The sequence below is a fragment of the Ahaetulla prasina genome, chromosome 1 (assembly GCF_028640845.1).
Source record: "Ahaetulla prasina isolate Xishuangbanna chromosome 1, ASM2864084v1, whole genome shotgun sequence".
NCBI classification, from domain to species: Eukaryota; Metazoa; Chordata; class Lepidosauria; order Squamata; family Colubridae; genus Ahaetulla; species Ahaetulla prasina.
This window is the reverse complement of record NC_080539.1, coordinates 3589259-3611410: the sequence shown is the minus strand read 5'-3', so window position 1 is coordinate 3611410 and position 22152 is coordinate 3589259. Positions and strand designations below refer to the sequence as shown.

At 46.7% G+C, this 22152-nt stretch overlaps 1 protein-coding gene across 1 annotated transcript in view; it reads left to right on the top strand.

Moving 5' to 3' along the window:
- Nucleotides 1–22152, top strand: part of NCOR1 (nuclear receptor corepressor 1) — a 195279-nt gene that overhangs the window by 144352 nt on the left and 28775 nt on the right. Inside the window, exons 30-39 of the mRNA XM_058163993.1 lie at nucleotides 454–537; nucleotides 3669–3922; nucleotides 6923–7274; nucleotides 9678–9902; nucleotides 10780–10986; nucleotides 13396–13545; nucleotides 16400–16525; nucleotides 18121–18286; nucleotides 19342–19862; nucleotides 20403–20540. Of these exons, the coding sequence (XP_058019976.1) occupies nucleotides 454–537; nucleotides 3669–3922; nucleotides 6923–7274; nucleotides 9678–9902; nucleotides 10780–10986; nucleotides 13396–13545; nucleotides 16400–16525; nucleotides 18121–18286; nucleotides 19342–19862; nucleotides 20403–20540 (2223 nt within the window). The remainder of the gene's footprint in view (nucleotides 1–453; nucleotides 538–3668; nucleotides 3923–6922; nucleotides 7275–9677; nucleotides 9903–10779; nucleotides 10987–13395; nucleotides 13546–16399; nucleotides 16526–18120; nucleotides 18287–19341; nucleotides 19863–20402; nucleotides 20541–22152) is intronic.

Below are 22152 nucleotides of genomic sequence, written 5' to 3'. Positions count from 1 at the left end.
AATTCAAGCCAGCCCCGCACGAATAAAAAGGTGTGTCTTCAGTTCGCGGCGGAAAGTCCGAAGGTCAGGTATTTGGCGTAAGCCTGGGGGAAGCTCGTTCTCGGAGTCTGATAACAGGCCTGGATGGAGACGGGAGGGGCCCGGCTGAGGAGAGGACGAGTCACAACACACACCCGAGTATCAGGGTTTATGGAGATTCTCCGTCACCAGGTCATGGTTGTCCCATAGATGCTTCCTTGGGTTTTTTTTTTCTCGGAGATGTTTCTCTTCTCCTTCCAGAAGCTTCTTCTTCAGAACTGAAGAAGCTCCTCGGCTGAGAAACGAAACGTCTTCAAGCAAAAACCAAGAAAGTTCCAGTTGCCTTTTGAAAAAGCACCTTTTGGGACAATTGAAAGAGGGAGAGAGAGAGAGAGAGGCTGTTTTCGGTAACTCCAATTTTTTTTTTCTTTTAAGGCTTAATCTGCCGGGCTGTGCCTCAAGGGAGTCCCCACTCCGACATGAAGGAGAGGACCGTGTTGTCCGGCTCAATAATGCAAGGTAAGAAAAAGATTAATATTCCACTGCCTTCACCCCCATCCACTCCATTTCCTCCCCACCCCATCTCTTTTTTCCTAACCGCTTGCCTCCAGAAGTTGTGGCTCCTTCATCACTGGAGGCTTTCATGAAGCAACTGGACAGCCACTTGTCTCAGATTGTATCGGGCAAGGGTGTCAAACTCAAGGCCCGAGGGGCCGGATCTGGTCTGCAGGGTGCTGGTCTGTCTATGAGAGTAATATATTGAATTGAAGCAAGAAAAACCCAAAGTACACGTATAGACTGGGTGAAACCGAATAGAATAGAATTAGAATTAGAATAGAGCAGAGCAGAGCAGAGCAGAGTAGAGTAGAGTAGAGTAGAATAGAATAGAATGTTTTATTGGCAAAGTGTGATTGGACACACAAGGAATTTGTCTTTGGTGCATACACTCTCAGTGTACATAAAAGAAAAGATACATTCAGAATAGCATAGCATAGCATAGAATCACTGGTGAGACTCAAGTAATTTAACAACCGGTTCTCTGCCCTAATGATTTATTCCAACAACCAGTTTGCCAAACTTCTCAGAAAGTTAACAACTGGTTCTCCCGAAGTGGTGGGAACTGGCTGAATCCCACCACTACATAGAATATAGAATAGAATAGAGTAGAGTAGAGTAGAGTAGAATAGAATAGAATAGAATAGAATAGAATAGAATAGAATAGAATAGAATAGAATAGAATAGAATAGAATAGAATTTTTATTGGCCAAGTGTGATTGGACACACAAGGAATTTGTCTTGGTGCATATGCTCTCAGTGTACATAAAAGAAAAGATACATTCGGAATAGCATAGCATAGCATAGAATATAGAATAGAATAGAATAGAATTTTTTATTGGCCAAGTGTGATTGGACACACAAGGAATTTGTCTTGGTGCATATGCTCTCAGTGTACATAAAAGAAAAGATACATTCGGAATAGCATAGCATAGCATAGAATATAGAATAGAATAGAATAGAATTTTATTGGCCAAGTGTGATTGGACACACAAGGAATTTGTCTTGGTGCATATGCTCTCAGTGTACATAAAAGAAAAGATACATTCAGAATAGCATAGCATAGCATAGCATAGCATAGCATAGCATAGAATAGAATAGAATAGAATAGAATAGAATAGAATAGAATAGAATAGAATAGAATAGAAATTTTTATTGGCAAAGTGTGATTGGACACACAAGGAATTTGTCTTGGTGCATATGCTCTCAGTGTACATAAAAGAAAAGATACGTTCATCAAGAATCATAAGGTACAACACTTAATGATGCTCATAGGGTACAAATAAGCAATCAGGAAATAATATCAATATAAATCGTAAGGATACAAGCAACAAAGTTACAGTCATAAGTGGAAGGAGATGGGTGATGGGAACGATGAGAAGATTAATAGTAGTAGTAATGCACACTTAGTGTTGTGGCTCCGGCCCCCGGGCCTGGCCTCCTGGAGCCGGATGACTTAGAGAGTGAGGAGGAGGAGCTGGCAAGGCCTCCTTCCCCCCCCCCCCAGACCCTCCTCCTCCGTGGCACCGTCCCAGATTCCAGGTGCAGGCCAGGAGGAGGAGGAGGAGCTGACAAGGCCTCTTTCCCCCGACCCCTCCTCCTCCCTGGCAACGCCCCAAGAACCAGCTGCTGAGGATCAATCTTGGCTAGATGCGAAACAGCGACGTCGAGATAAGCGTGCGCAGCAGAGGAAAAGGTGGGACCGGCCCAGCGAGTGCTGAGTCATGGAGCCACACCCCACAGGGGATAAAAGCAGGGAGAGTGCTCCGTAGGCCCTTGTGTCGGACAAAGTTACGGACTACTGGCTCTTTGACTGCTTTGGACTGATGGCTGGGATTACTTGTGAGTACTTTAGATCATCCTGCAGACTCCTGGTTGCCCTGGCAACGGTCTGTCGGCACGCTGCTACTTGATAAGGACGTGGCTGGCACGTGAAGGAACGTTGCCAGAACTTTTGTTGCCAGAAGAAACCTGGCCATGTGTAAATAAATTGCTGGCAGACAGCCTCGGCTGGCGTATTGTTTTGGGAAGGAAGGGAGGGGACAGAACAGAGAATTATTTGTTTAGCAGAGTGATGGCGTTTGGCAAAAAACTGTTCTGGTGTGCAGTGCTCTATAGCGTCGTTTTGAGGGTAGGAGTTGAAACAGTTTATGTCCTGGATATGAGGGATCTGTAAATATTTTCACGGCCCTCTTCTTGATTCGTGCAGTATACAGGTCCTCAATGGAAGGCAGGTTGGTAGCAATTATTTTTTCCACAGTTCTAATTATCCTCTGAAGTCTGTGTCTTTCTTGTTGGGTTGCAGAACCGAACCAGGCAGTTATAGAGGTGCAGATGACAGACTCAATAATTCCTCTGTAGAACTGGATCAGCAGCTCCTAACAGCAGGAACTGTGAGAGGGTTCTTGGAGTCTTAGTGGACAACCAGCTAAATATGAGCCAGCTGTGTGTGGCGGCAGCCAAAAAAGCCAATGCAATCCTAAATTGCATTAACAGAGGGATACAGTCAAGATCAAGGGAGGTACTAATACCACTCTACAAAGCCTTAGTCACATCACACTTAGGATACTGCACCAGTTTTGATCACCACACTATAAAAAAGATGCTGAGACTCTAGAAAGAGTGCAGAGAAGAGCAACCAGGATGATGAGGGGACTGGAGACTAAAACATATGATGAACAGTTGCAGGAACTGGGCATCATGGCTAGTCTAGTGAAGAGAAGGACCAGGGGAGACAGGAGAGCATCTTCCAATATTTGAGGGGCTGCCCCAGAGAGGAGGAAGGGGGTCAACCTGTTTTCCAAAGCATCCAAAGGCCAGACAAGGAATAATGGATGGAAACTTACCAAGGAGAGATTCAACCTGGAAATAAAGAGAAATTTCTTGGGAGTGAGAACAATCAACCAATGGAACAGAAGTTGCCTCCAGAAGTTGTGGGAGCTTCATCCCTGGAGGCTTTTGAGAAGAGTCTGGAATGCCATCTGTCAGAAATGGTGTAGGGTCTCCTGCTTGGGCGGGGGGTTGGACTAGATGACCTACAAGGTCCCTTCCAAGTCTGTTAATCTAATCTAAAAAGTCTCTCTTTCCCACCAAAGGCACCCCGCGATCCACCGCGGAGAGCTATGAAATTGGACTCAAGTACCCGAAGATCAAGAGGGAATCTCCTCCCATGAGGACCTTTGAGGGAGCCATTGCCAAGGCCAAACTCTATGATGGGGTCACCACCATCAAAGAGATGGGGCGCTCCATCCATGAAATTCCCCGGCAGGAGCTGTTGAATCAGGAAAGCCAGAAGAACCCCGATATGGTTCCTAACGTCCGCCCCATCATCGAAGGATCCATCTCGCAGGTGAGCAAAACCATCAGATCCTTTCGTTTTTTTGTAAGAGTTGGAAGGGATTGTTGAGGTCACAAAGTCTCCCCTTCAGATCGCAGACAGACGGTTGTCTGTTCTTCCAATAGAGGTAGTCCTCGACTTACAACTGTCTGTTTAGTGACCATTCAAAGTTACAATGGCACTGCATGTTGTGGCCCACCAGCGGCCAGTAGAGCTGGCAGCAGATTCGGACAGTGAGGAGGTTGGGGAGGAACTTGGGCCAGTCCTGGAGTCTGGGGAAGGTTCTGATGAGGGCTCTGCATCAGAGGCAGAGAGAGGGCCAGGGCCGTATGACAGGTATCAGCTGCCTTCGGAGTCAGACATCAGTGAGGCAGACGAACAGCTGAAGCCTGTTCCCAGTGTGCGCATGCACAGAGTTACCAAACAAAAGGAACAGCTAAAGAACAAGGGTCAACTCGGGAGTAAGGCCACAGGTGGACGATGAAGGGTCCCTGCCAGAGGGAATAAAAGAGGAGCGAAAGGGGAGTGGAGTTTGCAGGAGTTCGCTTAATTGGTTTGTGACTCTCGGAGGCTCCTTGCCAAGTTTTGAAGATATCGGCCTGGCAGCTCCCCAAGCCAGATAAGGTCTGTGACTGTAAATTCTCTCTTGAAAGACTTTGCTGTAGGTGAATGAGAGGAATCATAGATAGATAGATAGATAGATAGATAGATAGATAGATAGATAGATAGATAGATAGATAGATAGATAGATAGATAGATAGATAGATAGATAGATGAATGAGAGGAATCATAGATAGATAGATAGATAGATAGATAGATAGATAGATAGATAGATAGATAGATAGATAGATAGATAGATAGATAGATAGATAGATAGATAGATGAATGAGAGGAATCATAGATAGATAGATAGATAGATAGATAGATAGATAGATAGATAGATAGATAGATAGATAGATAGATAGATAGATAGATAGATAGATAGATAGATAGATCTATTTACTGCGTCGGCTGGGGGGATTGGGAGTGGGAGGCACCGTTTATCGGTGGTTCTCCTCCTATCTCTCCGACCGGTCGCAGACGGTGTTGACAGGGGGGCAGAGGTCGACCGCGAGGGCCCTCACTTGTGGGGTGCCGCAGGGGTTGATTCTCTCGCCCCTTCTGTTCAACATCTACATGAAGCCGTTGGGTGAGATCATCAGTGGCTTTGGGGTGAAGTACCATCAGTACGCTGATGACACTCAGCTGTACTTCTCCACCCCAGGTCACCCCAATGAAGTTGTTGAAGTGCTGTCCCGGTGTTTGGAAGCCGTACGGGTCTGGATGGGAGAAACAGGCTCAAGCTCAATCCTCCAAGACGGAGTGGCTGTGGATGCCGGCACCTCGATTCAGTCAGCTGCAGCTGCAGCTGACTGTTGGAGGCGAGTTATTGGCCCCAAAGGATAGGGTGCGCAACTTAGGTGTCCTCCTGGATGAGCGGCTGTCGTTTGAAGACCATTTGACGGCCGTCTCCAGGGGGGCCTTCCACCAGGTCCGCCTGGTTCGGCAGTTGCGCCCCTTCCTTGATCGGGATGCCTTGTGCACAGTCACTCATGCACTCGTTACCTCTCGCTTGGATTATTGTAATGCTCTCTACATGGGGCTCCCCTTGAGGTGCACCCGGAGGCTTCAGTTGGTCCAGAATGCAGCTGCGCGGGTGATAGAGGGAGCGTCGCGTAGCTCCCATGTAACACCGCTCCTTCGCAGACTGCACTGGCTACCTGTGGCCTTTCGGGTGCACTTTAAGGTTTTGGTTACTACCTTTAAAGCGCTCCATGGCTTAGGGCCTGGGTACTTACGGGACCGCCTGCTGTTACCATATGCCTCCCACCGACCCGTACGCTCTCACAGAGAGGGACTTCTCAGGGTGCCGTCCGCCAAGCAATGTCGGCTGGCGGCCCCCAGGGGAAGGTCCTTCTCTGTGGGGGCTCCCACACTCTGGAACGAACTTCCCCCGGGTTTACGCCAAATACCTGACCTTCGGACCTTTCGCCGTGATCTGAAGACACATCTTTTCATTCGCGCGGGGCTGGCTTAAATTTTATTGATTTTATAGTTTTACTATTAATTTTAAATGGGGTTTTAGTTTTCTATACATTTTAAATTTTTAGGCTAATTATAATAAGTTTTTTAATTTTGCATTTTATATAATATTGTCTTGTCTGTTTTTATTTGCCTGTACACCGCCCTGAGTCCTTCGGGAGAAGGGCGGTATAAAAATCAAATAAATAAATAAAAATAAATAAATAAATAAATAAAAAAATAAAATAGATAGATAGATAGATAGATACATAGATACATAGATACATAGATAGATAGATAGATGGATGAGAGGAATCATAGATAGATAGATAGATAGATAGATAGATAGATAGATAGATAGATAGATAGATAGATAGATAGATAGATAGATAGATAGATAGATTGATTGATTGATTGATTAATAATAATATATACTTTACTCATTGAATGTTCAGTTGACTGAGTTTCATGTTTAATGATTAAAGTATATAATGATGATGATGATGATGATAGTTCCTGGGGACTCGATAGGACAAAAATGACACATGTACGAAGAGCAAAGTTGCCCTGGGCAACTTGGTGCCCCACCAGAACAAAAATCACCCAGAGACGTGCTGGCAAATGGGAAGCCAGGGAGGTGGCAAAATTTGAAAACAAACGTACCCCATTTGGAGAAACGCTCCTTGTTTCTCCTTTCCGAGAAGAAGTTTCTCTGCGAAGTTTGGCGTCGACCTGGCCATGCCCCAAAAGCCAATCAGATGGCCGTGCCCACCCTGCCACGCCCACCTGGCGGCACTCATGGCCACATCCACCCATCCACGCCCAACTGGCGCTACTCAGATGGCTGCATCCACCTTGTGGCATTCAGGTGGCCATGCCCACGCAGGGAGTCATATGCAAGGAGTCGCCATATGACCCAGTCCTCTTCTTCTCCTCCTCCTCCTCCTGCAGGGTACGCCCATCAAGTACGAAAGCAGCTCCTGCCAATCGGCCATCAAACACAACGTCAAGTCCCTCATCACTGGGCCCTGCAAGCTCTCGCGAGGCATGCCGCCCATGGAGATGTTGCCCGAGAACATGAAGGTGGTGGAGCGCGGGAAGCACGAAGACCCCAAGGCTGGAGAGATGCGTTCTCGCCACACCTCGGTCGTCAGCTCGGGACCCTCCGTCTTGCGGTCAACGCTCCATGAGGCTCCCAAGTCCCAAGTCAGTCCGGGGATCTATGAGGATGCCAATGCCAGGAGGACCCCGGTGGGCTATCAGAGTATGTCCAGAAGCTCGCCCATGATGAACCGGGCCGAAGGTAGGTGGCCTTTGCGGCTTCTATATCCAAAAAAGTTTTTATTTTCCATAATATTTCCAACATTTTTGGTTGACTCAGCCTTCCATCCTTTGTAAGGTAGGTAAAATGAGGACCCAGATTTTTGGGGGCAATAAGTTGACTTTGTATATAATATACAAATGGATGAAGACTATTGCTTGACATAGTGTAAGCCGCCCTGAGTCTTCGGAGAAGGGCGGGATATAAATGCAAATTAAAAAAAAAATTTTTAACCAGTGTACAGTACAATCAATTATCCAGCAATTATTCCTTCCCTTAAATTATGTTCATTCAGGCCTGCTCAGCCGCCACTCCCTTCCTTAATCCTTTCTACCCTTCTCTTCCTTCTTCTACTTTCCCATCCTTCCTCCCCTCACTTTCCTACTTCCTCTCCTCCTCACTTCCACCTTTTCTAACCCTCTCACTTCCCCTCCTTCTTCTCCTCCTATCCCTACTTCCCCCTCCCTTCTTTCCTACCTACCTACTTACTTTCTTCCTTCTCTCTACTCCTCTCTCCCTACCCTTTCCCTCCTGGAGTGGTTGCTGAGCAGCCCTGACTTTACACCATTTCAGCTTAATTAAATTCTTCAATTATTCCTGTACTTCGACAATCGATCAGTTTGTAATCTTCTCCCTTCCCCCCACCCCAGACTTCCCAGAACAGAATACAGGGTATAATGTCTAACAAACTTAATCTAAAATAAAACATAAAACATTATCCTAGATCACTTCACTCCTTCACACTATCAATTCCCCTCTTTCTTAAACATACTAATACAAAACAAATCCTAACTTCGCTCAAAAACTAATTGATTTTTTTTTTTATCTGATACTTATTTTGAATAAAATCAATCCATATTTTCCATTCCAAAATATATTTTTCTTGTGTATAGTCTTTCAAATACGCAGAAATTTTTGCCATTTCTGCTAGATTTGATACTTTACTTGTCCATTCTCCAGTTGTAGGTAAATCTTCTTTCTTCCAATATTGTGCAATCAATAGTCTCGCAGCAGTTATTAAACTTCTGATGGTCGAGCGGGACGAGGGACAATTGACCAGCCGACCTGCTTTAGCTCTCAAAAATCCAGGAAGCCTTTTCATCAGTTATATTCCTATTTTCTTAGTATTTCAGAATGGGTGCTAATGGCTTCTCCCTCCATATTGTCATACAGGTGGCCTTCGACTTACAAATATTTGTTTAGTGGACTTCTGTCGCTAAGCCAGATATTTATTACGCGAGTCACGCTCATTTTTAACCACTTTTTTGTGAAAGTTGTTAAACGAATCACCGCCATTATTGTTGTTGAAACCTGCAGTTGTCAAGCAAATCCAAAAGGAAGGGAGGGAGGGAGAGGGGGGGAAGACATAGAAAGAGGACGGGAGGGAAGGAAGGAGAAGGGGAAAAGTTGAGAAGGGAGAGAGAAGAGAGGGAGGGAAGGAAGACATAGAAAGAGGAAGGGAAGGAAAAGGAAAAAATGAGAAGGAGGGAGGAAGGGGGGAGAGAGGGAGGAAAAGAGGAAGGAAGGTAAAGATGAGAAGGAGGGAGAGAGGGAGGGAAGAGGAAGGAAGGAAGGAAAAATGAGAAGGAGGGAGGAAGGGGAGAGGGAGGAAAAGAGGAAGAAGGTAAAGATGAGAAGGAAGGAGGGAGGAAGGAAAGAGGAAGGGAAGGAAAAGGAAAAAATGAGAAGGAAGGGTGGGGAGAGAGGGAGGGAAAGAGGAAGGAAGGAACTTAAAGATGAGAAGGAAGGAAGGAGGAAGGAAAGAGGAAGGAAGGAAAGGAAAAATGAGAAGGAAGGAGGGAGGAAGGGGGGAGAGAGGGAGGAAAAGAGGAAGGAAGGTAAAGATGAGAAGGAGGGAGGGGGAGGGAAAGAGGAAGGGAAGGAAAAGGAAAAAATGAGAAGGAAGGGTGGGGAGAGAGGGAGGGAAAGAGGAAGGAAGGAAGTTAAAGATGAGAAGGAAGGAAGGGAGGGGGAGGGAAAGAGGAAGGGAAGAAAAAGGAAAAAATGAGAAGGAAGGAGGAAGGGGGGGAGAGAGGGAGGGAAATGTGAGCGCATGTGCATGCACGCTTGCTTCGCGCAGGCGCACAGTCCACACATGTGTGCGGCATCACAAAACACGGCAATTCACCCGCATGCCCCGTCCACACATGCGTGTGACATCAGACAACACGGCAATTCTGCTCGCGTGGGCTGTCCACACATGCATGCGGTGTCAAAAACCAGAGCGATATAGGGCGGGATGGCATCCGGGTGGGTGGCCACTACCGGTTCATCAGAACCGGCTGAATACCATCTCTGAGTCGACCTGAGTTTACCAGCGGCCAACGTGGGGCTCACAAACCGCTTGCGTTCCCACGACCGTCATCCGGGTTAATTCTTTTGCAGGCAACCTTTCTTCGGGGAAGCCCTTGAATCACGAGAGGAAGTCCACTTTGACGCCGACGCAAAGAGAGAGCGTCCCGGCCAAATCTCCGGTCCCGGGGGTTGACCCCATTGTCACTCACAGCCCCTTCGACCCCCACCACCGAGGGGCAGCCCCCGAGGTTTACAGGAGCCATCTCTCACCTCACCTGGACCCGACCATCCAGTTCCACAGGGCCTTGGATCCCAGTACGTACCATTTATTATTATTATTATTATTATTATTATTATTATTATTATTATTATTATTATTATTATTATTATTATTATTATTATTATTATTATTATTATTATTATTATTATGGCTTTTCTGTAGATGGTCCTCGACTTAGGATTGCAATTGAGCCCCCCCAGATTTTCATTGCTAAATGAGACGGTCGTTAAGTCTTGCTCCATTTAACAATCTTTCTTGCCACCGTTGTGAAGCGAATCACCGCAGATCTTAAGTTAGAAGCACGGTCGTTAAGCGAAACCGGCTCCCCCCCACCCTTGACTCTGCTCGTCAGAAGGTCGCAAAAGGGGATCGCACGATCCCCAGGACACCGCGACCATTATAATTGTGAGTCCGTTGCCACGCATCCAAATGAAAATCCCTCGACCGCGGGGGATGTCGCAACGTTCATAAGTGTGAAAAACGGTCCTAAGTGCCTTTCTTTCCGTGCCCTTGTAACTTCAATCGGTCACTAAATGAACGGTTGTAAATTGAGGATTACCTATACAGAATAACCAAGTTGGAAGGGACCTTGGAGGTCTTCTAGTCCAGGGGTCTCCAGCCTTGGCAACTTAAAGCCTGGCGGACTTCAACTCCCAGAATTCCCCAGCCAGCAAAAGCTGTTCTAGTCCAACCCACTGCTCAAGTAGGAAGACCAGGAAAAATCCCCCTGTCAATTACATGCGACTTGGTTGAATGAGTCCTTTTTCTCCGTGCCGTTATCACTACAAACGGTCACTAAATGAATGATTGTAAATTGAGGAATACCTGTAATATAAGAAATATTGCTTTTGGTCTCTTACCTAGTGCCTGGTTTCCCCCCCCACTTAATGTCTTCTGCTCTTTCTCGCCCAGCAACCGCCTACATGTTTCAGCGGCAGCTCTCGCCCACCCCGGGCTACCCCAGCCAATACCAGCTTTACGCCATGGAGAACACGCGGCAGACCATCCTGAACGACTACATCACCTCCCAGCAGATGCAGGTCAACCTGCGGCCGGACCTTGCGCGAGGACTGTCCCCACGAGAGCAGACCATGGCGCTTCCCTACGCAGGGGCCAGAGGTAGGTTTCCATCATTCAGGAGCAGCGTTCTACAAACCAGGTTAATCTAGTACCGTGTTGGTAGGGCCCTTGCTGGAATTCTCTATCCCACGTGTCCACAACCTGTGGACCGCACTTCACTATCAGGCTGTGGCATAACACGGTCCCACTCGCACGAGCTTCGCAGGCGTTCGTGGCCCGACTTGTACGAGTATAGTTGCGGGCCGGTTGTGACCCCACTTGCACGCACAAGTCACGGACGCTTGGGGTCCCACTCGCGCGGGCATTGTCATGGGTCTTTGCGGCGTCACTTGTGCGAGTTTCGCAGGTGGTCTCGGCCCAACTCGCACAAGCATCGTCACGGGTGGTTGTTGCCCCACTTCTATGAGCATCGTCACAGGCGCTTGCGGTCCCACTTTTGCGAGCATTGTCATGGGGGTTTGCGGTCCCAGTCGCGGGAGCGTTTTCATCAGAGGCGTTTGCGGTCCCACTCGTGCAAGTTTTGTGAGCGGTTGCACCACGGTTCTCACAAGTATCGTCAATGGTGCTTAGGCCCTACTTGCGCAAGCCTCTTTGTGGACGCTTGCGGTCCCACTCGCGGGAGTGTTGTCATCACAGGCATTAGCGGTCCTACTCGTGCGATCATTGTCATTGGAGGTTCGTGGCCCCACTCATGCGAGTTTTGTGAGCGGTTGCGCCACAATTCTCACAAGCATGGTCCCTGGCGCTTAGGCTCCACTTGCGTGAGCCTCTTTGCGGACGCTTGCGGTCCCACTCGCGGGAGCGTTGTCATCACAGGCGTTTGCGGTCCCACTCGTGCGAGCATTGTCGTGGAAGTTGGAAGGAAAATCCGTCTAGTTCAGTTCCAAACCGGGAGAAAGAGGCTGGAAATAAAATGGAGGCCGGAGGCTGATTGGAAAGAAAGGTTCCCTCTATTGATGGAGCAGAACCAACAACCGCATGCGGTTCTGTGACAGCTGACCCAGTGGCTGAATAGGTGGACGGATCTTTATAGTTTCTATAACTGTGAAGTTTGGGATTTGTGCAATATGGGCTTTGTTTTTCTACAAGGGTGTTGTTGGGCAATTCCTATTGTGGCTAATGGCTTTCGTCCCGTGTTGGATCTTGGGTGAGGGGCTGCTTCTTCTAATTCTATTACTCTTTTTGTTAGCTGTCGAACTTTAATAATAATAACAACAACAGAGTTGGAAGGGACCTTGGAGGTCTTCTAGTCCAACCCCCTGCCCAGGCAGGAAACCCTACACCATTTCAGACAAATGGCTATCCAACATTTTCTTAAAAATTTCCAATGTTGGAGCATTCACAACTTCTGCAGGCAAGTCGTTCCACTTATTAACGTTTCAAACTATCCTGCCTTGAATGGATTTCTGCCTGTAGTATTTGCTTTGCTTGTGAACGGAGCCATCTAGATCAGGGGTCTCCAACCTGGGCAACTTTAAGACTTGTGGACTTCAACTCCCAGAGTTTCTCACTCTGGGAGTTGAAATCCACAAGTCTTAAAGTTGCCCAGGTTGGAAACTCCTGATCTAGATAGTTGGCTTCCTCTTTCAAAAAGCCCTCCTTAAGTGCTGGCATCTGCTGTGGGCTATTAAGGAAGACTTGGGGGCTGCTTTCTACCTCTAAAAACATGTTTCTCTATCTCTCCTTTAGGGAAATATAATAGTCTAATACAATTAAATATTTCCCAAAATATTTCATTCTTTGGGGGTGCGGCCCCACTCGTGCAAGTTTCGTGGGCGGTTGCGGCACGACTCCCAGGAATGTCGTCATGGGTGTTCGCAGTGCCATTTGCGCGACATCGCCACGAACATCGTGGGAGCTTGCACGCACGCACACGTGTGCCTGCCCCCCCTCCCACAAAATCACCCCCTCTGCCCCCCTCCCCTCTGCGCTCTGGGCCGCCAACCCAGAAAAATGGGGAACCTCTGCTCTGCCCAGTGTCCTTGGTCAGCGGGAATTTTTAGCCAGGGTCAGAGGGTCATCTCATTGGTTGGACCACCAACGGTCAGCTGTTTACAGGTGGTCCTTGATTTATGGCCACAATTGAGGCCAAAATTTCCGGGACAGTGGCCAGATCTCTTTTGTGATCATCACAACAGACAGGTAGTCCTCGACTTATGACCACAATTGAGCTCAAAATTTCCGTTGCTAAGCGAGGCAGTGACTGCTCAGCTTTATGACCATCACAACGTTCAGGTAGTCCTCGATTTATGACCACAATTGAGGCCCAAATTCCCATTGCTAAGCAAGACAGTGGCCAATCTGTTTGAGACCATTATCATAACCTTTATCGGAACCTCAAATCTGGGTCATCAGTCCCCCTTTTTGTGTCGGTCGTAACTTGGAACGGTCACTAAACAAGCCCTCTTTACTTTTCTTTTGGTCTTAATTCCTTCCTCTTTCGACAAGGAATCATCGACCTGAACAGCATGGCACCCACCATCTTGGTGCCCCACCCTGGGGGGCCAAGCACGCCCCCGATGGAGAGGATTACCTACATTCCTGGCACTCAGCTGGCGTTTCCCACCAGGCCTTACAACCCGCCCTCCATGTCTCCAGGTAAGGGTCAGAACAACGGATGCGCAGAGTTCAGGTCCAAGGCAGCCCAGGGGATTTGAGGGGGCCGAGGGGGAGCAGTTCCCCATTTCTAGTTCGGAGTGGAAGCTGGGCGCATCTGCACAGGGCACCCCTGGGTGAAATGCTTCATCGGCTTTCATCTTGGCTGCCAATTGGATGGATGGACGGACGGATGGATGGACGGACAGTAATAGCAATAGCACTTAGACTTATATACCACTTCACAGTGCTTTACAGCCCTCTCTGTAAGCGGTTTACAGAGTGGATAGATAGATAGAAGATTGTAGATGGATGGATGGATGGATGGATGGATGGATAGATAGATAGATAGATAGATAGATAGATAGATAGATAGATAGATAGATAGATAGATAGAAAGAAGATTGTGGATGGATGGATGGATAGATAGATAGATAGATAGAAGATTGTAGATGGATGGATGGATGGATGGATGGATGGATGGATAGATAGATAGATAGATAGATAGATAGATAGATAGATAGATAGATAGATAGATAGATAGAAGATTGTGGATGGATGGATGGATAGATAGATAGATGGATGGATGGATGGATGGATGGATGGATGGATGGATGGATGGATGGATAGATAGATAGATAGATAGAAGATTGTAGATGGATGGATGGATAGATAGATAGATAGATAGATAGATAGATAGATAGATAGATAGATAGATAGAAGATTGTAGATGGATGGATGGATGGATGGATGGATGGATAGATAGATAGATAGATAGATAGATAGATAGATAGATAGATAGATAGATAGATAGATAGATAGATAGATAGAAGATTGTAGATGGATGGATGGATGGATTGTAGATGGATGGATGGATGGATACAGAGGGATAGATAGATAGATAGATAGATAGATAGATAGATAGATAGATAGATAGATAGATAGATAGATAGATAGATAGATAGAAGATTGTAGATGGATGGATGGATGGATGGATAGATAGATAGATAGATAGATAGATAGATAGATAGATAGATAGATAGATAGATAGATAGATAGATAGAGATAGAAGATTGTAGATGGATGGATGGATAGATAGATAGATAGATAGATAGATAGATAGATAGATAGATAGATAGATAGATAGATAGATAGATAGAAGATTGTAGATGGATGGATGGATGGATGGATAGATAGATAGATAGATAGATAGATAGATAGATAGATAGATAGATAGATAGATAGATAGAAAGATTGTGGATGGATGGATGGATGGATACAGAGATGGATGGATGGATGGATAGATAGATAGATAGATGATAGAAGATTGTAGATGGATGGATGGATGGATGGATGGATGGATAGATAGATAGATAGATAGATAGATAGATAGATAGATAGATAGATAGATAGATAGATAGATAGATAGATAGAAGATTGTAGATGGATGGATGGATAGATAGATAGATAGATAGATAGATAGATAGATAGATAGAAAGATTGTGGATGGATGGATGGATGGATACAGAGATGGATGGATGGATGGATAGATAGATAGATAGATAGATGATAGAAGATTGTAGATGGATGGATAGAGTTATAGAGTTACATAGAGATAAATAAATAGATCCGTGGTGGCGAACCTATGGCACACATAGCCCTCTCTGCAGGCACACAAGCCATTGCCCCAGCTCAGCTCCACCATGCATATTTCGCCTCCCACCAGCCAGCTGATTTTCAGGACTCTGCCGTGCATGTGCAGGGGGTGGGGGTGGGGCACATGCGGGAGACGCGCGCAGGGCGGAAGGCAGGGTCATGTGCGGGTGGGCAGGGCACACGGGGGGAGGTCGCGCACACATTGTATTGTGGGTTATAAGTGCAGGGTGGCCTGCTAGGCCTAGAACGGGGCACAGGGTTCACACACTGCATTATGGGTGTGTGCGTGCGCTGTTGCACGCACGCATTTTTGGCACACAACAAAAAGGTTAGCCATCCCCGAGATAGATGATGGATAGATGATAGATTGATAGACAGACAGACAGATAGATAGACAGATATAGATGTGTGTGTGTGTGTATGTATGTATGTACAGGTAGTCCTCGACTTACAACAGTTTGTTCAGTGACCGTTCGAAGTTACGTCACTGAAAAAATGACTTATGACCTTTTTTCCCACTTAACCGTTTAAGCATCTCCCGTGGTCACGTCATTTACATTTGGATCCTTGACAGCTGACTCGCATTTATGACGGTTACCGTATCCCAGGGTCACGTGATCCCCTTTTGCGACCTTCTGACAAGCAAAGTCAATTTGGGCTCAGTTGTGGTCTTAAGTTGAGGACTTACCTGTATTATAGTTAGCCCTTTCTTTACGACCGATCACGTAGCAACTGTTTGAAGTTGCCGTAGACCCCGAATAAATGTAGAGCTATTCCTTGACTTAACGATCATTCGTACCGTAACCGTTCAAAGATACAACAGCGGTGGGAAAAAAGTGAATTGTGACCGTTTTTCACACTTAACGACCATTGCAACATCCCCATGGTCACGTGATCAAAATTCGGTCAAGCTTGTCAACTGACTCATATTTACGACGGTTGCAGGGTCCCGGAAGCCCCTTTTGTGACCTTCCAATGAGCAAACTCAAGGGGGAAGCGAGATTCACTTAACGACCGGATTACTAACCTTAACAATTGAAGGGTTTCACTTAACAACCGTTGCGAGCAAGGTCGTAAAATGGAGCAAAGCTCACTTAACAGCTGTCTCGCTTAGCGAAAGAGGTTTTGAGCTCCTTTGTGGTCGTAAGTGGAGGACTACTCTGCTTCATTTCTCTAAAGCTCTTTCTCTTTTGCTTCGCAGGACACCCGTCTCACCTACCGGCCTCCGTGGTCGCCAGTGCGGAGAGGGAGAGGGAGAAAGAACGAGAGCGTGAACGAGAACGAGAGCGGGAGAGAATCTCGTCCACTCCCACGGACCTCTACCTTCGTAAGTTCCGGTTGCCTCTTCATTTTCCGTCACCTCCTTTCGGATGGAATAGAAATTCTTTTATTGGCCCAGTGTGACACAAGGAATTTGTCTACGGTGCAGAAGCTCTCACTGTGCGTACAAGCAACAAGGGATAAACCACGATCGTGATCATAACATTGAATCATCGTAAATCAGAATTAATTAGAATTAGAATTCTTTGTTGGCCAAGTGTGATTGGACACACAAGGAATTTGTCTCCGGTGCAGAAGCTCTTGTCAGGGTTCTGACCGATGCCCTAATTATGAGCCTCAAGCCAAGCTTCAAAAGAAACCCAGTTATTTATTAGGAGCTTCATGTCGCCATGATCCAAGTGAAGCCAGCTCTGACCTCACTTAATTCTCGGCCCGACTCTGACCCTGTTTCCTCCCCACCCCCAACCCCGCATGGTGTGTCATCAATCACATTCTCCAAGGAAGCAATTTTGCTGGTTGTAGAGGTCCTTCCTTCTGGCCGCTGTGGGTCTGCGTGGAGATGACCTTGACGTGGCCGGCTGGAGTGCTTTGTTTTGACGGAAGTGCAAGTTCCTCAATTCGGCTGCGATGTTTGATTCCCCATCGCCCTGCCTATGGCAACTCGAGAAGCAGGTCAGGAATGCATCGCGAGTTGACAGCTCCCCGTATACATACAAGCAACAAGCGATAAACCACAATCATAATCATAAAAGACAATCTTCATAAATCAGATTTTGAATTATTAGAATTCTTTCTTGGCCAAGTGTGATTAGACACACATGGAATTTGTTTCGGGTGCATAAGGTCTCAGTGTACATAAGCTCTCTGTACATACAAGCAACAAACTATTTACTAAATCTGCACTACTATTAATCTTCTCATCGTTTCCATCACCAATCTCTTTCCACTTATGACTGTATGACTGTAACTTTGTTGCTGGCAGTCCTTATGATTTATATTGATATATTGACCATCATTTGTGTTGTAAATGTTGTACCTTGATGAAGGTATCTTGTCTTTTATGTACACTGAGAACATCTGCACCAAAACAAATTCCTTGTGTGTCCAATCACACTTGGCCAATAAAAAATTCTATTCTATTCTATTCTATTCTACAAGCAACAAGTGATCAACCATGATCATAATCATAAAACACAATAATCATCCATCAGAATTAAAATCAGAATCAGAATTCTTTATTGGCCCAGTGTGATCGGACACACCATCTTTTTGGACACGCTTGTCAAGCCGATCAGAGCCGTTGTTAAATGAATCACGCGGTCGGTAAGCCAACCCGGCTCCCCCTCCCCATTTCCTGTCGGAGGGAACGCCTGAAAGGCCGCGAAATGTTATCCCTCGATGCTGCCAGTTTTGTAAACTCAAGTGCCCGAATTTCAATCCCCTGACCGTGAAGATGTCGCAACCGTCGTAAGTGCGAGGAGCGGCCGCAAGTCCCTTTCTTCCAGGCCGTTGTAACTGGGAACAGTTTCTAAATGAACAATCGTAAGTCGAGGAGTACCAGTAACCTTTGTTGAAGTGATGGGTGACCCCGAGACCCCTTGTTTTCCATCTGGTGACTCAGTTTCCCCGCATTTTCCTAAGGCACCGAGCCGCCAGGGAAAGGAGGCAGCCACGGCTACGTCCGCTCGCCGTCGCCCTCTGTCCGGAGCCAGGAGTCCATCCTCCAGCAACGGCCCAGCATCTTTCAGGGCTCCAACGGGACGAGTGTCATCAGCCCGCTGGATCCGGCCGCCCAGCTGCGCATCATGTACGTCTTCTTTTGCGTTCTCGGCTTTCCGCCTGGGTGGCGGGTGGTTTTCCTCGCCACCGGAAGCGTCTCTAAAATCTGATGGGGATGGGAATGGGGTGGGATGAGAGTGGGGAAGGGCTGCAGGTCGTTCCTCGACCTACGACCCTAATGGAGCTTGACAATTTAGAGTCGAATGTCGCCACGGTCCTAAACTAGGAGGGTCGTGTTGATTTTTTTCCCAGCGGTCGTACAGTGAATGCTGTGGTTGTTAAGCAAACTCATGGTGTGCTATGGGGCCGTTTGGTAACTTCCAGTTTTCTGCAAAACCTCCCTCCTTTTTTTCCTTTCTTTTGGTTTTCCATCCTCCCTCCCTCCCTTTCCCTTTCCTATTCCTTTTCCTTCTTCTCTCTTTTTTCTTTTTGTTTCTTCCTTTTTGTTTTCCATCCTCCCTCATCCCTCCCTTTCCCTTTCCTATTTCTTTTTGTTCTTCTCTCTTTTTCCTTTTCTTTCTTTCTTTCTCCCTCCCTCCCCTTTTTCCTTTCTCTTCCATTTCCTTCCTTTCTTCCTCCCTCTTTTTCTCCTTCCTTCCCTTCCTCTGCCCTTCCTTCCCTCTCTCCCTTTTTTCTCCTTCCTTTGTACCTTCTGTTCCTCTTTTTTTCCTTCCCTTCCTTCTTCCCTCCCTCCCTTTTTTCCCCTCCTTCCTTTGTTCCCCTTCCTTCCTTCCTTCCTTCCTTCCTTCCTTCCTTCCTTCCTTCCTTCCTTCCTTCCTTCTCTCCCTCCCTACCTCCCTGTCTTGGCAACTCCTAACCCTGGATTTAAAGCCAGCGACCCTTGTGGATGGGTTCCCTATTAGACTCAACCCACCCGGGGCCTTTTCTCTAGAAAGGACCTGATGGATATCTCATTGGAGCTGCTCCAGGGTCCTCCCTTCCCAGCCTCTGCCTCAACCTCCCTCTTCGCAGTTGCAGAAACACCAAAACACCTCGGACAATATATATAATCCTGGAAAACATGGCGCTTTCTTTCTCTCTCTCTCTTTTCTCCCCTCAATTCTCCTTTCCTTCCCCCAACAGGCAGCTGCCCCCGGGCGCTCCCTCCATCACCCAAGGCCTGCCATCCTCTCGCTACAGCACCGCCGCCGACGCGCTGGCCGCTCTGGTGGACGCAGCCGCCTCCGCCCCGCAGATGGAAGTGGCCAAGTCCAAGGAGGGCAAGCACGACGGCGGCCGGATAGAGGAGAACCCGGGGCGCAGATCCTCGGTGGTCAGCGAGCAGCCGCCACCACCTCCGCCGCCAATGGAGCAGAAGGCGCTGGACGGGGAGAAGAGGGGAGCTTCGGGTCCTTACGCTTCCTCAGCTTCGGTGACTTTCTCCACCAGCAAATCCCAGAACCTGCCGTCTTCGGCCGTCTACTCCGAGGCCGGGAAGGACAAAGGGCCCCCTTCCATCTCGAAGTACGAGGAGGAACTCCGCACGCGCGGCAAGACCACCATCACCGCTGCCAATTTTATTGACGTGATCATCACGCGGCAGATTGCCTCTGACAAGGATGCCCGCGATCGCAGCTCACAGAGCTCCGATTCGTCCAGCAGCCGTACGTCGCTTTCTGTCCTCTGGATGGGTGTTTTGGTGTGTTTTTTTTCCCCACCTGGGTGGTCAGTGGGTTAGGGTTAGGGGATAGAGTACAACGAGTCCTTGACTTAGGACAATTCATTTAGAGACTGAAGTTACAACAGTCCTGAAAAAAGTAAGTTATGACTGTTTTCCACACTTACAATCACTGCAGCATCAGTCATGTGATCAAAGTTCAGACGCTGGGGAACTGACTCATATTTATGACGGTTGCAGGGTCATGTGATCCCCTTTTGCGACCTTCTAACTTGCAAACTAACTAATTAGAATTCTGGGAGTGGAAGTCCACCCCTCTTAAAGCAGGCTGGCTGGGGGATTCTGGGAGTCGAAATCTGTACCGGTTAAAATTCCTAAAGTTGAGAAACCAAATCCCTACAGTTGAAACCTACCAAGTTAGGAAATAAGATTGTCAAATCTTGCAAAGTTTTCTGGAATGAGAAGCGGCATAAATGTCCTTCTAAGTCTCTTATCGTCTTCCTCTCCTCTTCCTCCTCCTCCCCAGTATCCTCGTCTTCGCACCGCTACGAGCCTTCGAGAGACGCGATTGAGGTGATCAGCCCCGCCAACTCCCCTGTCCCCCCCGCTCAGGAGAAGATGCCCCCATACCAGCAGGATCCCCCCAAAATGAACCCAGGAGAAAGTAAGTTTTCCCAGGAGGAAAGATTTAGCTTCCCCCCCCCTTTTTTTTAATATAATTTTTTTTATTTTCTTTTAAGACATAAAAACATTTTCAATCCCAATATTGTGTATCGGCGGAGTGATTACAAATCTCTTGTGCCTTCAAAATTTACAAATATCCTTAATTTATCTAAATTTATATCGTCATCATCTTGTATCCAGAACTTTAAATTAACCAATGGCTATAACCTTTATTTTTCTCATTCCATATGTATATCGTCTAGTCATGAGTATTTTATCTGGTAACATCATCAATTCTATCATTCTACGCCATTTATTTAGTATTTCAATTAATAATATTTTTTCTCCAATCTTTGTTAACATATCTTCCCTTCTAGCCATTGATAAAATATATCCCATATCTTATAGTATTGCTTTTCTTCCTGTTCTCTTATTTCAGATGTCATTTTACTCATTTCAGCACATTCCATTATTTTCCTAATTATTTCATTTTGCAAAGGTATTGTCTCACTTTTCCAATTTTTGGCAAACACTTTTTTCTTTCCCCACTTGCAAAATCTGGGCAGCCCGGATTTAGAACCTAGAAATCCCAGGGCTGTAAGGGACCCCGGAGGTCTTCTAGTTCAACCCCCTGCTCAAGACAGGAAAAACCTCAATACCAACCCAGACAAAATGGTTGTCCGGTAAATGTCTCTTAAGATTTGAGACCAAGCTAGTTGCAAGAAGTGTCTTCTGCTTGCTTCAGGGGTGGTAAGCAGCCTGGACAAGGACAATCTACTGTCTTTTTCAGAGTATAAGACGTACCCTTTTTCCCCAAGAAAGAGGGTGAAAATCTGGGTGCGCCTTATTCTCCGAATGTAGCACCGCCCAGCTTCTCAAAGGGAGGTTTCAGAGGCTGAAAAAAGCATCAGAAACTGAGCTTCAGAAAAGAAGCTCCCAAACAGAGCTTCAGAAAAAAAGCCCCCAAATAGAGCTTCAGAAAAAAAGCCCCCAAATAGAGCTTCAGAAAAAAAGCCCCCAAATAGAGCTTCAGAAAAAAAGCCTCCAAATAGAGCTTCAGAAAAAAAGCTCCCAAATAGAGCTTCAGAAAAAAAGCCCCAAACAGAGCTTCAGAAAAAAAGCCCCCAAACAGAGCTTCAGAAAAAAAGCCCCCAAACAGAGCTTCAGAAAAGAAGCCCCCAAACGGAGCTTCAGAAAAGAAGCCTCCAAACAGAGCTTCAGAAAAGAAGCCTCCAAACAGAGCTTCAGAAAAAAAGCACCCAAACAGAGCTTCAGAGGCTTTTTTTCTGAAGTTGTTTCGGAGGCTTTCAGAGGCAGGGGAAAAAAAGCTTTTTCTGAAATTGTTTCAGAAGTTTCAGAGGCAGAAAAAAAAGCAAAAAAAAAAAAAAAAGCAAGGCACAGAACTGACAACCAAGGAACCTGTTGCTAAAATTCACCTCTGGGAACAGCTGATTGGGGGTATTCTGGGAGGCCGATCCACCCGCCAGTCAGCTTCTTTCTTATTTTCCTCCCCAAAAACTAAGGTGCGTCTTTTACTCCAAAAAATACGGTATATGGATAGTCCTCAACTTAACCCATCGTTTAACACAGGGGTGCCAAACTGAAGGCCCCCC